At 59.5% G+C, this 15,521-nt stretch overlaps 1 protein-coding gene across 2 annotated transcripts; it reads right to left on the bottom strand.

Moving 5' to 3' along the window:
• Nucleotides 1-12: 12 nt before the first annotated feature.
• Nucleotides 13-15,336, bottom strand: FHOD1 (formin homology 2 domain containing 1). Of its 2 annotated transcripts, XM_037515869.2 has the most exons (22): nt 15,094-15,336; nt 8,046-8,152; nt 7,604-7,668; nt 7,218-7,285; nt 7,030-7,135; nt 6,854-6,948; nt 6,489-6,600; nt 6,308-6,402; nt 6,057-6,200; nt 5,799-5,944; nt 5,459-5,716; nt 3,921-4,036; nt 3,200-3,834; nt 2,716-2,871; nt 2,307-2,489; nt 2,103-2,222; nt 1,868-2,029; nt 1,284-1,474; nt 1,009-1,201; nt 773-935; nt 496-696; nt 13-422 (listed from the first exon to the last, which is right to left on the bottom strand). In XM_037515869.2, the coding sequence occupies exons 1-22, from the start codon at nt 15,292-15,294 to the stop codon at nt 340-342; spliced, it is 3,600 nt and encodes a 1,199-aa protein (XP_037371766.1). In that variant the 5' UTR covers nt 15,295-15,336; the 3' UTR covers nt 13-339. The 2 variants fall into 2 exon arrangements, with proteins under 2 accessions (XP_037371766.1, XP_054552872.1); XM_054696897.1 differs by lacking the exons at nt 13-422; nt 496-696 and having other exon boundaries at nt 782-931.
• Between the last annotated feature and the right edge of the window lie 185 nt (nt 15,337-15,521).

Here is a 15,521-nt window from a genome sequence, read left to right on the forward strand (position 1 = left end):
GTGGGCAATAACAAGGGGTGGGTGAGGCAAGAGCCGGTCGTTTGTATTTTCCTCCTATTACAGACCCCACGTGTTGGGTACCTTGAGAGAGGAAAAAGACTCTTGGATTGTCAGGAAATACTTTATTCCATGCACTGACACATGCACACACATGTGCATAGGCACACGTACACACACACACACACAGATAGGCATACACAAGTAATACTGCTCAAAGTACTGGCCACTGAGTGGCCCTGGAGTTGAGAAGAGGCCCAGAATTCTGCTCTGGTCTCTGCTCACTCTACAGTCTTTTTCATTGCAGGCGGGGCCCATATTGGTGTCCCGGAGGGAGCACCTTCACACCTCCAGGCCGGGACCCTTACTCAGTCCTAGTGCCTGCACCAGATCCTCTCCGAGTCCACTCTTCAATGTCCGTCTCACTGCAAGGACAGAGCAGGGTTGGAGGGAGTCGATGGGGTGAAAGTGGGCACTGGGAGTGTGGGGAGTACTTACAAGACTTGCGGTTGCCACGGGATCGCTTCCGTTCCCGAGCAGCTAAGGCACGAGGATTGCTCTTGGTCACTGACTGCACCAGCAGATCCATGATCTCATCAGAAGTGTCACTGGGTGAACTGGAGCCTGGGGGTTCTTCTGGGGGTGCAGTGGAGGGCTCCACCGCAGTGGGCATGGTTGGGGAACTGCTCTGGACCATGCCTAAGGGAGGCCAGATAGGAAGGTCAGGCCAAGGTGGTGCCTTGAGCTCTTTGCCCCCAGTAGACACAGGTCCCACCTCTGCTACGGCGGGCGTGTGTAGGGTCCTCAGGCCTGCTAGTCAGCAGGCTCTTCATGCTGGCGTGACTGTCGGCATCACCTCGGCCTGGCCCGCTGCCCACTGCCACTGGGACAGATGGGTTGCAGGGAGCTTCCCCAGCCACACTTGAGAACTTCTCTGTCTAGAAAGGGGAGAGAGGTGAGCTGGGGGTATGGGAAGCTGGCAGGATGGGAGGGGATGGGAGTCAGGCCCACCTCGGTGATCATGCGTCCCCGGGTCTTGTTGCGCTCCCGGTACGTGGCGCGCTTCTTTTGCTGCTGCAGCACCCGTTCCCGGCAAGTGCGGTACTCCAGTGCGAACTCGCGCAGCGTGTGGCAGAACTGCATGACGCGCACTTCACGGGCTGCCTGTGCCGTGTAACCCAGGTAGAGCAGGAAGGCGTGGAACCTGGGGGTCAGAGGTGGTGAATCCTACTAGTGGTTTGAGGAACAGGAGTGGGCTCTGGCCTCTCTGTGGCCCATGCCCCCACCTGTTGCAGACACGGCGGTGTACCACCCTCAGCATGGCAACCCGGCGGGCACACTGGCCCAGGAAGTGGATAAGGCGAGTGCGCAGGGCTGGGGCCAGTTCATGCTTGGCCAGGCCCCGCAAACTCTCCTCCGCTGCCCTGCTTCGGCATTCCAGTTGCCCCAGGTTCTCATTCAGCTCCTCGAAGTCCACCTGGAAAAGCAGGGTGTGTATGGCCTCCCACCTAAGGTTGTGAGGGCTGGCCGGCCTAGGCCCTGGGACACAGATGGCTGAGACCCACCCCCTCCCTCCAAAAACTCAGTCTGATGTGAAACAGAGAAGTGCCCTTGGGGGAGTGGCAACAACTTAGGTTTCTTGTGGGAAGCAGTGACTGAACAGACCCAAAGAGTGTAGGTGGGGCCCAGCTAATAGAGGAAAGAGTTTTTGGCTTTTTTTTTTTTGCAGAGGACATAGCCCGTCAAACACCTGTAGCCCTAGCAAGCCCTGGCGCAGCAACCCAGCAGCCCGAAGCGGGAGAAGCCAGGCCCAGAATCAGTACTCCTCACTCCTTGGCCAGCCTCGGCCCAGCCTCTGGCTGATGCTCACCTTAGCACAGCGGGTCAGAGCAGGGATTTCTGAGTAGAGGTCGGAGGAATCGGGCCGGGCCTGGAGCACCAAGGAGCAGAGATGGTGCAGCAGTGACTGCCGGCGCACTGTGTCCTTTACCTCTGACACCTTCTCCAGGTAGCTCAGCTCAAAGCCGCTGCTCTGAAAGGACCCTGTTTGAGCCTGGGCCTGGTCAGCTCCAGAGTCCTGGCCTCCAGCCCTCATGTTGTCTCACCTGGGAGCCATTGAGGAAATTGCCCACAGCTAGCAGCGTGGCCAGGATGCAGCGGAAGGTGGCATTTTGCACCAGCTGTTCCATGCCCACTTTCAGGTCAAACAGCGGCTCTGCGATTTCCTAATGTGGGAGGTCAGAGACTCTCAGACCTTGTGGTCTCATGCTCAGCCCCCCACTGTCTATCCCATCCTGTGACCCAGGTACCCGCTCCATGCCGTCATAATCCAGTTTGAAGGCCCAGAGTTGCAGGCGGGCAGCCAAGCCCCCGATGGAGGCGAGGGTCATCAGGAAATTCTCAGCTGGGCCCAGGGGGATGTCAGGATTGGCCAGCTGGGCCTCTTCAATCTTCTGCCTCTCCTCCTCCGTCGGCATCATGGTCAAAAGCTTCTGAGGATGCAGCCACCACCCCATAGGCTGCTCAGTGCTGGCCTTAGGCCTCAGGCAAGGGTCTGGATTTCTCCCTATGTCATCTGGGGGAGCCCCAGGGTCTAGGGAGTGTTCTGCAGAAATGCCAAGCCCATGCCCACCAAGAAGGGACAGGAAATGCCCACTGGCCAAAGGAAAAGGTCAGGCCTCCCACCTCCCTCCCACATTGCTAGGAGGCTATCCCCACCTCAATGCCATCCTTGCTGACAGCAAACTCATCAAAGTTGAGCAGGGCAGCCTTGATGACGTGTACAGGTGGCAGTGTGGTTAGGCCAATGTTGATGGCATTGCTGCGCTTGGGGTCCAGCACTACAGTCATGGTCCGGCGGCCCTCGCCAGCTTTCTTTGAGGTTGGGGGGAGGGCAGTGTAAGACTGGGAAAGGGACTAGCTGGGCCAACAGTCCAAGGTGGTACTCCCGGGCCCTAACTGGAAGTAGGCAGTTGTGGGGCTCACCCCATAAACGGATACTTGGCATATGCAATGCCTTGGGATGAACTCAGATTAATAGGGCCCTATTATTCCCTTGTTGAGAGACCTTAGCCAAGTTCTTACTGCTTTCTATGTTTTTGCATGTGGGAAATGAGGGGCTGGCCACTGTGGTTCAATCCCTTGAGCTGACTCCCCCCCTCTCCACTGGGATTACCTTGTAGATGAGGGTGGGATTACCTACCTTGGAAGGCAGCACATCCTTGGCGCGGGACTCAAACAGGTGTTCTAGACGGGCTGTGTCCACTGAGACAGGTTCCAGCGAGGCCCACAGGGTAGGGCAGGGCCCAAAGCGGCTCCCAGAGCCTCCATGGCCCCCAGCCAGTTTTAGCTCTCGCCAGAAGAGTTTTACTGTCTTCCTCTTGATGGGAAGGGCTAGGCTGTCAGGTGCTGAGGGGGGAGGAGGGACAGCTGGGGGTGGAGGTGGTGGGAATGGGCCTTTGATGGATGGAGGAGGTAGGGGTGGAGGGGGTAGGGGTGGAGGGGGTAGGGGTGGTGGAGGTGGGGGGCCTCCAGAGAGTAGGGGCAGTGGGGGTGGTGGAGGTGGGATTCCTGTGTCAGCCTCCACAGCCTCTATGTTCAGCATGTCCTGGTCTTCATCCTCCCCCAGATCTGAGAAGTCCAGGTCCCCAATGCAGAGCTTGGATACAAGGGTAGGGAGCTCCTGGGTAGGGAGTTCCTTGGGGCTTGGTGGGACTAGTGGCTCCTTGGGCTCCGGCTCAAGACTCCGCTGGGCCCGGAGCAGGACTCGGGAGACAGGGCTCTGGGATGTTTTGGGTACAGAGGCCAGCTCAGGGGAGCCCCATAATTCCCGGGTATCTAGGAAAAGGAAAGCAATTGTCAGCATCATGCCATCTGCAGGCAGCAAGGCAACATGGGTAGATTGTGCTCGCCCACCTACTCACCTGGGTGCCCATCAGTCTCATCAGGTATGGCCCCAGCCAGTGCCTCCGCCCGGCCCTGAGCCAGCGCAGCCTGCTTCTCTGTTTCTGCCGCTGCCACATTCTCCAGGAACCGAGCTCTGGAGAGAAGCAATTGTCAGTGAGGTTTCCTAACATGGTACAGCCCAGGGTGGTGAACATGCCTTGCTGGGCCCCCAGGCTCTGCCCCAAGTTGCAGGCACACAAACACACAGGGAATATAGTCCATGCGCTGAGCAGACCCAGGTCCTGCCCCCCAAGGCCAGCTCCTGTTGAGTCTCCCCATTGGGCGGGGTCACTACCAACCAAATGTTCCCAGATCAACACAGGGAGAAGTTCTATTCAACGTCAAACTTGCAACCCTGCTGCTGCTCATGGTCACTGTACTGATTCCAGACAAGGACACTTATGCAGGGGGAGAAGCCAGCTGACCCAGCGGGCACACCAGAATGTCGCTCCCTCAGCGTGTTTGGAAGCTTCTGGGAGCTATGGCCTGTACTCAGAAGAGGGCCTGGCAAACAACAGGCGCTCAGCTGACGCTGAAGTAAGTCATGTGATCCAGTCTCTTTTGTGGTCTCCCCAGCCTCAGTCCCTGTCCTTCCCTCAGCCCTAGATTGTTCCTCTACCCTCACTCCACACAGTGCCCTAGGCCTCCTCCCTGCCCTATTCCTGAACTGAGGATGTGGGAAAATGGGCTCAGTTTGAGAATCCATGTTCTCATCTTTGGGCTTAGCTATTTAAGGGGTCACTCTTGAAGCATCGGGACCACTGTGACCCCAGTGACCTGCTTCCCAATGTAGCAGTACCTCCCTGGGTAACCAAGGAGGCGCAAGTCTGGGACAGTGGTGCCTGAGCAGCTCCAGTTACCACCGCATTAGGTTTGTGGGACCCCTGCTGGCCAAGCAATGCTGAAGCCCTGAGCGCATGGTGGGCCTGGCAGGCTGGCCTTTGTACTTACTCCTGCCTGGCCTGCCCAGTATGGGCCTGGGGGACAGGTGGGCTCTCAGGGGCCCTGGGTGAGAGGGGCGAGAGGAAGAGATGATAATTGTGGCGTTGTTGCACGCCAAAGCCCAGCTGCCCACACTCACACAGAGCTGGGCAGTGATACCAGGGATTCCTTCCCAGCCACGGTGGGAAGAGGAAGGGGCGGGGAGTCATGATATAAGAACACTGGAGATGGACAGACTGACATGAAGCAGGGCAGGGTGAAGTGAGTGCCAAAGACAGGGCAGAACGAGTCAGTGACCGAGAAACAGGAAGACAGATGGCAGGAGGGAGACGAATGGCAAGTGGCGAAGACAGGACAGAAAGGTGAAGTCTCAGGAGGATGAGGTCCGTTCAGAGCTGAGCCAGCCCTCCAGCAGTCACTTACCAAACAGGAGCAGTTTGGTGAAGTCTGGAAAGAAAGAAAGAGAAAGCACGCGTTTGGGCAGAGGAGTTGGGCAGAGAAGGGCCGGTGAAGGGGCCGAGTGGAGGGACAGCTGGCAAGAAGGCTGTGGGGAGGCCTCGAGCTCACAACTCACTTGTAGACGCTCCTCTCGCAGCTGTCCGCCGCCGAGGGCGCCACTGAGAGGGTCGGAAAGACGCTCAGCGAGGGGCGGAGGCCGGAGCTGGGGCTCACAGGGCTGGAGGCGGGGCTCGTGGGCCGGGCTGGCCTGCCGGGGGTGGGGCTGATCGGGGAGGCGGGACTGGAGGCGGGGGCTGCCGGCCAGGTGGGGCTCGCAGAGGCGGGGCCCGTCGGTGAGGCAGGTCCCGCGGGGCTGGAGGCAGGTCCTGCGGGGCTGGAGACAGGGCCTGTCAGGGGACAAGGCTCAGCTGGCGGATCCACTCTCCGGATCTGCTTACGGCCTTCGTTATTCTCACCTAGGCTCCGGGGTACGCACGGGGCAGCCCCCGCCTTCTAGAGATCGGCGGCTCCTTTTGCCCTCCTCTGAAGAAGGCTTTCGGCGCTCCCGCCGCCCGCCTGCTGCAGCTTCTTCAATGTCTCCATCCTCCAACCGAAGGGCGCTCTGGCAGGGGCGGGCCAGATGGGAGCCTCTGAGGCCCAGGTCGGTGGGGGTGGCGCGGTGGGGAACCTCGCTCCGTCCCTACCCACCGCGCAGCCCGAAGGGCCCAGCCCACCTCATAGAGCACGAGCTGCGCTCGCAGGTCTATGTCCACGCCCAGGGCGCTCAAGTGGCGCTGCACCAGGGTCTCCATGCCCTGCTGCTCCAGGGCATCTGTCACATCGTAGAAGGAGTCCTGGTCCGGAAGAGCCGCCAGGGTCTGGTGGACGGGTATAGGAGGGCAAGGGTGAGGTTGGCGGGGTTCAGCAGTCAGGAGCCTGAGGGGTCCACGATTGGTACTTGGCTCCCCTACCCCTGCCCACACACCTTGTTGATGAGGGTGACCGTGTACACCAGCAACTCAGGGTCAGCGCCGTTCTTCTCCTCCAGGATGGACACCAGATTGGCCCACGGAAGAGCACCTGCCGCACAGGAAGGGACGCAGTCACACAGGGTCAGGTAGGGGACAGGGCTCGGAATGGCGGGGAAGGGACGGGCAGCAACTGACCAGTGGTGCTGGCCACAGAGTTGACTGCACGGATGAAGAGCGGTGCGTTGTTCTCCGAGTATTCCACAAACACCAGCAGCAGCTTCAGGGCTGTCTTCACCACCAAGCGGGACTAGGGAAAGGAGTGAGCACACGAGTGGGGCTTGGCCCAGACTTGTGCCAGCTCCTGGTGTGTGTGGGGGAAAGGGTGGCTGGGGTTGCCCAGAGAGGAGAGTCTGGGCAGAAAGACTGGCTCCAGTCCCAGCCACTGAGTGCTCCCGAGGCTTAGAGGGGCCTCAGACCCGCTCCATTCCAGCCTATTCGCCGAAGACGGTCCAGTGACAGGCAGTAGGTAAAGGGTGCATGGCTGGGTGGAGGCCACTTACCAGACTGGCGCACAGCGTATACAGCCATTGCACAGTCTCACTGTGGGCCACCACTCCCAGCATCCCGTCCACAAAAAGCATCAGCTGGCCTAGTGCTGGGGTCACAAGGACAAGAGGAGGTCAGTTAGGGGCCACTGAGGGCAGGGATGGTGGGGCTGGGCAGGGGTGGGGCTGACCTCTCAGGATGTAAGTCTGGTAGTTGTGATCGGCAGCAGCGCCCACACGGATGAGGCAACTCAGCCCCTCTGAGTGTACGAATTCAGGCACTAGATCCTTGTCCTCCTGGAGGCACGGAGGAGGCACCGGGGGGAGTTTAGGGGGAACAGGGCTGCACACCCGACCCCAGCCCACCTCTGGGCCTCACCTGGAAGATCTGTTTTAGTGAGAAGAGGGAGCGACGGAGCTCTGGGCCACTGCAGCCATACAACTTTTCTGCAAAGGACGGGTGGGCATGGAGCCTCAGGGAGACACAGATACCCTGATCTCCTGTGACACAACCACAGCCCCCCTTCAAGAAATAGCCTTTCCCTGAACCGCCCACCTCCTCCTCCACTCCCTGACTCTGGCCAACCACCGCAGTCAGGCTGCAGCATTTGCCCTGGCCCTGGAGAGAGAGGTCAGGATAGGAATGAGGAGGGGTCATGTATCCTGCCTCTCACGCGCCCTGTCCACTGTCCAGCACTGACCTGAAAGAAACTGAGCCAGCTGGGCTGTGGGGGTTGTTGGACATGGAGGCCCTCACACACTCACCCAAGATGGCATTGACCCTCACAGAGAGTTGGGTCCGCAGAATCAGTGTAGGCTTCCGCCCTTTGCTGGAATCAAGCAGCTTAGTCAGCAGCTCCAAGACCATTCCTCAGGGCCCCAACCCCCACACCAAGGCAGCCAGAGACCTCCCTGCATGCCAGCCCTGGCTCAGCTCCTTCCTCCCCAGGCCCCAGGGTTGTCCGGACAGGAGGGTTTGTGCAAACACAGGTATCTCAGTTATGTAGGAGAGCTCCTCTCCCCCACTCCCACCCCAGGCAGCCGGTCACACCGGCCAGGCCTTGAGATTCCCCTGGCATTGTTCCCCAGGGCAGTAGGAAGTGACCCACGGCTCAGGCTAGAGATTAGGTGTCTGGGCTGCTGACACCCAAGCCAGCCCCTGGTGAGGGCAAGGGTGGTGCCCGCCTTCCCCTCCACCAGCTCTGACCTGATCTCTTCATAGAAGCCCTCCAGCATCTCCCGCTGTTCTTCAAGGGACAGCTCAGGGTCCAGGTAAAATCCAGAAGGAGACACTTGCAGGGCGCAGTCCTCCAGCTGGGGGCAAAGGGAACAGCTATTAGGGTGGGGGAAGAGGTGGCAAGGATATGAATGGATACCCCATGATGTCCTGTCTCCCACTTGGGGTGATGGCAGAGAGGCACAGTGCCGGGGGGCCACGCTGCGGTCACGTGTTCCTTCAACAGCCATTACTCCTGTACCGAACGTGTGCAAAAGTCCACTAATCTCGGGTGCCAGGCCTTCTTGCTCTTTGTTCGGACTGTTTTCTCCTGGCTAACACCTACCCATTCTCTGGGTTCACACTTGATAACATCTTTTGGAATGCCATTCTGGACTCCTCTAGCCAGTGCTGGGCGGCCCACTCCACCCTGCGTGGGACCCCTTCTGCGGCTTTCTGAGCAGCGTCACCATAGCCTTGACGCCAGTCCCCTTCCCCCCGCACAGAGGCTGACTGGGCTCAGGCACCGGGTCTGTGGTGCTCCGTGCTCGATATGCAGAGCCTGCACGGCACTTGGCACATGGTAAGTGCTTACTAAATGCCTGCTGAGCTAATGAACACGAATGAGGAAGGGGAATGGAGAGAAGATGGGAGGAAGTTCCTGCCTTCGAGGAAGTTCACAGCCCTGTGGGGTGATAAGCTGTGACCACAAAGCATTCAAGCCCAAGGGGAAAGTGTGAAGAATGTCGGGAGGTGCAATCCAGCTGGGAGCTGGGGGGGTGTGTGTGAATAGAACCGTGAGGAGTAGGGGCTAATTCATAGGTTCCCCATTCCTCCAGGACTCAGGGTCTTTGCCCTGCACCCAAAAGGGCTACAATTACAGCCGTCCTAACTGGTCCCCAGAGGCCACCGAGGGCCTATTGAAAACCAAATTTCAGGGTCTGACTCAGTCACTCTACAGAAGGACCCTGAAACCAGCCTTTGTAACAAAAAGGTCCATGCTCCATCCATGTGTCTGCTGCCCGCGTCTCCCTCCCCTGCTGGTCTGGCTCCCCTCCACCACCGTGGGTGTGACACTTGGCCCTCTGAGGAGTGTCTGCAGAGAGGCCTGGAGGTGACTGGAGTCTGAGAGCCGCATGGTGCCTCTCCTGGACACCTTCCCCGGGGCACAGTGCTAGTATACAGGGCTCAGCAAAGTCTCCTTGATATGAGTGGTCCCACCCCTTGAGCTATCAGGGCCCAAGGAGAGCCCCCGCTAGAGAGGCAGGGGTCTTCTGGTCGCCATCTCACTGGGAAAATCAACCTCAGCAATTCTCCTGCTGGTCCACCAGCCCACCCTGTTCTGGACCCTGTCCAAGAGTTTCCACCTATGTGACCACCCCGCAACGCCCCACCACCCGGTCGCCTGAGTGAGGAGAGGGAGTCCGCTCCTGCCCCAGCCCTGTCTCTGCTTAGCACCCCTGCTCATCCTGAGAACCTGACCCAGTTCCTTCCTGGCAGTTCAGCATGTGGGCCCTTGGGTGACACCTCCCCCCAACACCTCCCCACCCCCGCCTGGGACATGGGACATAGGACAAACACTCCAGCCTGTTCTCTGTCCCACTTCCTGCCTGGCTGCCTGCCCTCCCCCTGGGCGCCTTGGGCGGGCCTGGGCCTCGCTCCCTTCCCAGGGAGCAGAGTCATCTTCTCCAGGGCCTGCTGGGATCAGGTTTGAGAGGAGGTGGCCAGGCCCCAGGGCTAGGGTACTTCTTCCGGGACTAGCTCAGTTGAGGGCAACCCACATTCCTCTGATCCCTCTGATTCCATGCATGACTCAGCAATCTCATCCGCACCCCACACACACACACCCCCGCCCCCGGCACCGAGGAATCTACCTTGGCCTGGAGGATTCCCAGACCCTAGAGAAACATCTCCCCCACAACCATACAGCCCCCCAATGGCCCCCAAAGCAAACACATAGAATAGCTCATTCATTCAAGCATTCACAAATCAGGCTGGCTTTAGATGCTGAGGGGAGAACAGGGAATAAGACACTGCTTCTGCCTTGCCTTCCTTCGAGCCCAGTGGGGGAGGCAGACAGACTTAACTCAGAAAAAGTCCACAAATAAGAGTACAGTCCCCACCGCCAAGGGTGCTGAGAAAAGGGAGGGGCGGCGTGCTGTAAAGATGAACGCTGGAGGGTGATCAGATTATACCTGGTGACTTCTTACTCATCTGGGTATATGACCTGATAAACAGATGTTTATGTGCACACACCCGTACGCACACACACACATGCATGCGCACACACACACATGCCTGTACTGGCCCCTGCAGCGCACCTACAGAAAGCTCAGGCCCAGCATGCTCTCCCTTCCTGCATGCACATTTGTAGTTCTAATCCCTGCCAAGTAGGGCACGGCCCTCTCCATGCAGGCCCCGGGGACACCTGCTTCCACTCGGTTCTTAAGATGAGTCCTCCACCACCCCTAGCCACCTCGGAGGAGCAGGGTCCCTCCATGCTGGTAGCTGTGAACCCCTCACACTTCACCTGCCTGATCCAGCCAGGGCCTCGTTGCTGGGAGTTGGTTCAGGACAGGGCCCCCACTCTGAGATCCCTGTCCTGGATGGGAGGCAGGGGTAGTAGTGGGTAGGGTGAGGCAGGCAGCAAAGAGCAGAGTTTCAGCTGGGTGGTGCTTATCCCTCACACCTCTGGCCCCTTCCTTGGGGTCACCATTGTGAGAGCCAAACCTCTGGGCCTTGTTTCTCACACCCTGGGGCAGGGCCAGGCTGGAGTTAGCCCAGACCCGGGCCCCTGCAGACAGACAGCACTGAGGGTCAGCACAGAGTGAGGGCCCACATGCTTGACTCCCTCCTGGCTCTTGTCTCCCACACTTCCCTGCTGTCTGTCTTAGGGCGAAGTCCTTCCTCATCCTTCTTCAGAACCCCCCGACTGCAGCCTCTAGCCCACTTTTCTCTTGTTCTCTGAACTCAGGCTTTTCTAGCAGCTGAAACCAACTGGTTACATATGGTTTTAGATGCAGGGCCAAGTTCAGGAGACCGTAGTGTCTGCCTCCCAACATTTTTTTTTTAAGATTTATTTATTTATTTATGCAAGCACTGGGTACAGTCAGAAGCGCGGGAGGGTGAGAGAATTCACCAGAGCCAGAGCGGGGAGCAGAGCAGGCAGAAGGACCGAAGGACACTGCTGAGGGGAGCAGCGGGCGGCAGGAGAGGTTTGCGCACCATGTGGGACCCTCCTTTGGTGGCTGGGGAGCAGCCGGGGATTGAACCGGTGCTGCAGAGGCTGCGGGCAGCTTCGCAACCCAGCGCTCAACCGCTGTGCCACCGGGGAGGCCCCACTCCCCAGCATTTTTTATAACAGTATTACCAAGTGAGAATGAACGGGTCCAGGCCAGGGTATCTTACCGAACGCCAGCCTCAGTTTCCCTCAACTAATAAAAGGAAACATCAGGTACAAGAAAGGTGGAGAAGAGGGTAGAATTATATGCTGAAGGATTCCTGTTGTAGGAAGTAACTTGTCAACTGCCTTTTTCTTCTCCTTTCCTATAAACACTAGACCATGTGCTCTGAAGACCTTGTTATCTTGGGTCTCCAACTAGACTGTGACTTTCTGGATGACATGACGCGATGGTCCTTGAGGGAAACCCACATTTGCCACCTTTGTGCATACATCATTTGATTTTCCTGATAAACCCATTACAGGTGAGGAAACCAAGGCTCAGAAAGTCAGTGAATCTGCCCCAGGCTGCACAACTGGGAATGGAGCTGGGCAAACTGACCTGGATCTTGGGCAGGTGGACTCTGGAAATCCTCCAGGGGATAAGGTATGAGGCTCGGGCCCGGAGGGTTGCCAAAGGCTAGAGATGGCCCCTCAGCCTTCTGGACTCTACAAATACCCCAAACAGGTTCTCCCAGTTCCAGCAAGGGAACATGAATGAACACACAGACATCATACATGCTGGAGTAATAGTGCCAACTTCTGCCCAAACCTAGGTCCTGGCATCCTTCACTAGGCTGCAGCCCAGGATCCCTAGCCCAGGATGACCAGCAAGTTGGATATGCCAGCTCCAAGGAAAGCTGGGAGAAGGCCATGACTCATGCCCACATCCCAGTCTTCTCTAGTCTCCCAAGAGACCGCCATATCAGGGTACTAAAGGACTCAGTTCATCCCCAGTTTCCTGTATTACCCTTAACAATACTCTGGGGCCCCTCTTGGTCTCTGTCCTAGTAACTCAGGTTCGCAGTTTAGCCCCCTAACCACAAATGCTTCTGAGGGGCAAACTGAGGCTGGAGAGGGAAGGGCGAGTGTCATTTAGGACAGTGTCATCCCTGCCCTACCCTGATCTTTTGCCACAGCTGGGGAAACAGTTACTGGTAATGAGCAGATTTCTAGGGTTATCCCTGCCGCCAGGAGTAGAGGGACCCTCTGCCCTTTTGCATCAGGGTCAGAGTATCCAGGGTTCCTCTGTCTGGGGCCCAGGCAAAAGTTAGTACTTTTCCAGATGTGGAAGGGCATTTGGGTAGCAGGGAGCAGCTCCTGAGGCACTGCCCATAAGGGCAAAGAAACCTGGAGGCCAGGACTGGGCCACTCTGAGTAAGGAAGCACAGATGGCGAGGCCAGAGAGTAGTTTCCTCCCACTGTGGCCAGACGCAGATCTCTGGACTGGGTGAGGCTCCTACACAGAAGGGAGATATTCCTAGTTCCCTTGAGGACACCAGGCAGGGCCAGGGCACTGCCAGGACCCTCCCCCCCAGGGTCAGGAGATGAGTCAGAAACTGTGGTCAGGAGCTTCCTCCTAGACTGGGAGGAAATGAGCAAGGCCTTCTCAGGCCTGTAAGCTCTGAATCCTTTAAAAAGGAAGCCCCTATGGGAATTCTAGAGGCTAAGTCCAGACCACTGGGATGTGTGGGGTGGAACCCCAAAGTGGGCCGGGCCTCTGTACATCCCCAGGGAAGGCCAGGGCCTGCAGGGGTGATAGGAGGCAGTACCCAGAGTGGGCGGGCAGAAGACACTGGGCTGTGTCTCATTCCTCTTCTGGACAACTGTCCACAGGGCCAAGCAGTCAGTAGAGGAAACCCCCTCCTCTTATTTCTGCCTGAGAGGGAGACACTTGGGTTTCTGGGTCACCTCTCCCCTCTAAAGGGCTGTCAGGCAGGCCTGAGTCATGTCTGTGCCCCTGGGGCACCCACTCACGGGACTTAGGGAGGAACCAGCTGTTGACATTTCCTGCAAGGAGGAGCTCTGCTCCCCCTCCCTCAGCTCTCTGATATCCCTGCCCCTACCCTATTCTCAGCCCTTCTTCCTCCAGCCTTCTATTCTGGGGCTGTGGTCACAGTTTATATTTGGGATGAGCACAACACTGCATCTGACCATTCCTGGCGGAACTGCCAGCACCGGGGAGTCCTGGCTCCAATCACCTTGTCACCCAGTATGCCCACCCCCATATGCTGCCTGTGGGTATGTGACAGTTCTCAGATACAGGAGGCGGGAGATCCCAAAAGTGGGGAGACCAGGAAGGACTGAGTTGGGGGTGGAGGATTTAACAGTCTCTGAGCTCAGCAGCGTGCTCAGCTGGAGACAGAGGGAGAGCAATGGTGGGGTAGGGGGTGAGCAGAGAATTAGGGGTGGTTCTGATGCTCTTTCTTGCAGTCGACCTCCCAAGCCTACCCCTAATTGGGAAGAGGGGTGTCAGGGCTAGGTCCTGTCCCAGAGCGGGGGTGGGGGGTGGAGGTATACATTTTTCTCTCTCTCCAGTGCTCTTCGGGCCAGGACTTCCAGGAGCCCTGAGGCAAGAACTCCTCTCTCCCCAGCCCGCCATCCTGAATGGGAGGTGGCCCCTGGGAGCTTCTTCCAGGCCCACCTCAGTTTCCCCCTGCGAACAGGGCAGAGCAAGGGAAGGGTGTGTGTTTGCCTCAAAACTCTGGAGTGGGCAGAGGGCTGCTGCCTTCATGCTTTGCCCCCACACGCGCCACTCCTCAAGCCACTATCCTCGCCACCCTCTTCCCAGCCCTGGGAGGCGGGGCGGGCTCTCAGCGCGAGGAATGCAGGCTGGGGGCCCAGGGCGCATTCCAGGGGAGACCCCGGGCCTGAGGGGCAAGTTTGCGCAACTGGGCATCCAGCCACGGCCGGGAGCAAAAGGAGGGCACCCCATCAATTCTCTCTTCCTCCTCGCCACTCGGTGCAGACCGCCTGGCGGAGAATAGGGGGTGGGGTGATTGAATGGGGGGTGATTGTCTGCCTCCCAGAGTCCCGGCCCGGAAACCCCGCGCGCCGGAAAGGGATGCCTGAGGGGGGCTGAGCGGGAAGGGAGGTCGGGCCGGCCATCTGGAAAAGGGCCTCTCCCGGCGCTGTGCGCTAGTCGACTGCGGGGCGCAGGCAAACCAGGGCAGGCCCGCGGTTTAAAATTAGCCGGGCCCGCCCTCCCCTCCCGGCAGCGCGGGGGGACGGGATGGTGGCGCGGTGACTCAAAGGGCTTTTCCAGCAGCGCAGCCACTCGTGCTCCGCGGGTGCCGGGCCCGGCCGCTTCCCGGGGACTCCCCTCTCCCGGAGACATCTCCCCTCGGCGGGCACTCCCAGGCCGGGCCCCACCTACAGAGGCACTGCTATCTCACAAGGCCCAATCCAGCCCTCGCCACCTCCAGGGGCCCGCCCCAGGCCCGCCCCTCCTCCTGGGCCCGCCCCCCGCTTACCTGAGCAGGTGGAAACTGGTGGCTCCCCAGCTCGGCCCCTGGATCCGCTACTACCCAGACGCCTACGGCCACCCTCTCCCGGGCAGACAGGCAGCCAGTGGACCCCAAGCTCATCCCCAGGTGGGCCTCGCTGCACGGGGCAGCTCGGCTGGCGCAGACCACAAGCGCCCCTGTTCCTCCCTGAGCTTCCCCTTAACTTAAGAGGCGTCGCTTGCAGGCAAGGCAGCGTGTACCCGGAGAAGCGACATTGCTCCAGCCTCTCTCCTCGAGGGGCACCTCCCAAAGGCTTTCATGGCGCCAACCCTGAACCCTCGATCGCCCCCAGCCTTTCTCCAGGCCCCCTCACCTTGAGCGGCGCCCCCAGCAGACGGTGCAGCGCCGGTATCTGCGCGCCCAGAGGCAGCGCCCCGTCCAGGCTGCAGGTGGGGGCCCGGCGAGGCTCTGGGAAGTTGGCACAGGCGAAGGGGTCGGTGTCCTCCAGGTACTGCACCCTCACGGTGACCACAGACACCGGCTCCCCTTCCCCGAGGTCTTCCCCGCCCGCCATGGCTTTGCCACTGGCCGGCGCCGCGCGCCCCCGCACCGCGTCGTTTACTCCTCGGACTGTGCGGTCTGGGCCGGGCCGGGCCCGACGCCGGGGTAGGAGGGCGGAGCAAGCCGGAGGCGGGGCCGGGGAGGGTGGGGCGAGCCGTGCCGGGGGCGGGCGATCCCGTTAGTTCACCGGCTGCGCGGGCGGGAAAATCCCAGCCCGCGCCCCGCCTCCCAGGCCTGGGA

This window comes from Talpa occidentalis, unplaced genomic scaffold (assembly GCF_014898055.3).
Source record: "Talpa occidentalis isolate TD23 unplaced genomic scaffold, MPIMG_talOcc4v2.1 talOcc4.17, whole genome shotgun sequence".
Taxonomy (NCBI): domain Eukaryota; kingdom Metazoa; phylum Chordata; class Mammalia; order Eulipotyphla; family Talpidae; genus Talpa; species Talpa occidentalis.

Coding starts and splice junctions, on each gene's coding strand:
- FHOD1 (XM_037515869.2), bottom strand. CDS start 15,294: ATGGCGGGCGGGGAAGACCTCGGGGAAGGGGAGCCGGTGTCTGTGGTC. Junction 5,717..5,798: donor GTGCGTACCCCGGAGCCTAG/GTGAGAATAACG, acceptor CCCTGTCTCCAG/CCCCGCAGGACCTGCCTCCA. Junction 2,030..2,102: donor ATTTCCTCAATGGCTCCCAG/GTGAGACAACAT, acceptor GGGTCCTTTCAG/AGCAGCGGCTTTGAGCTGAG.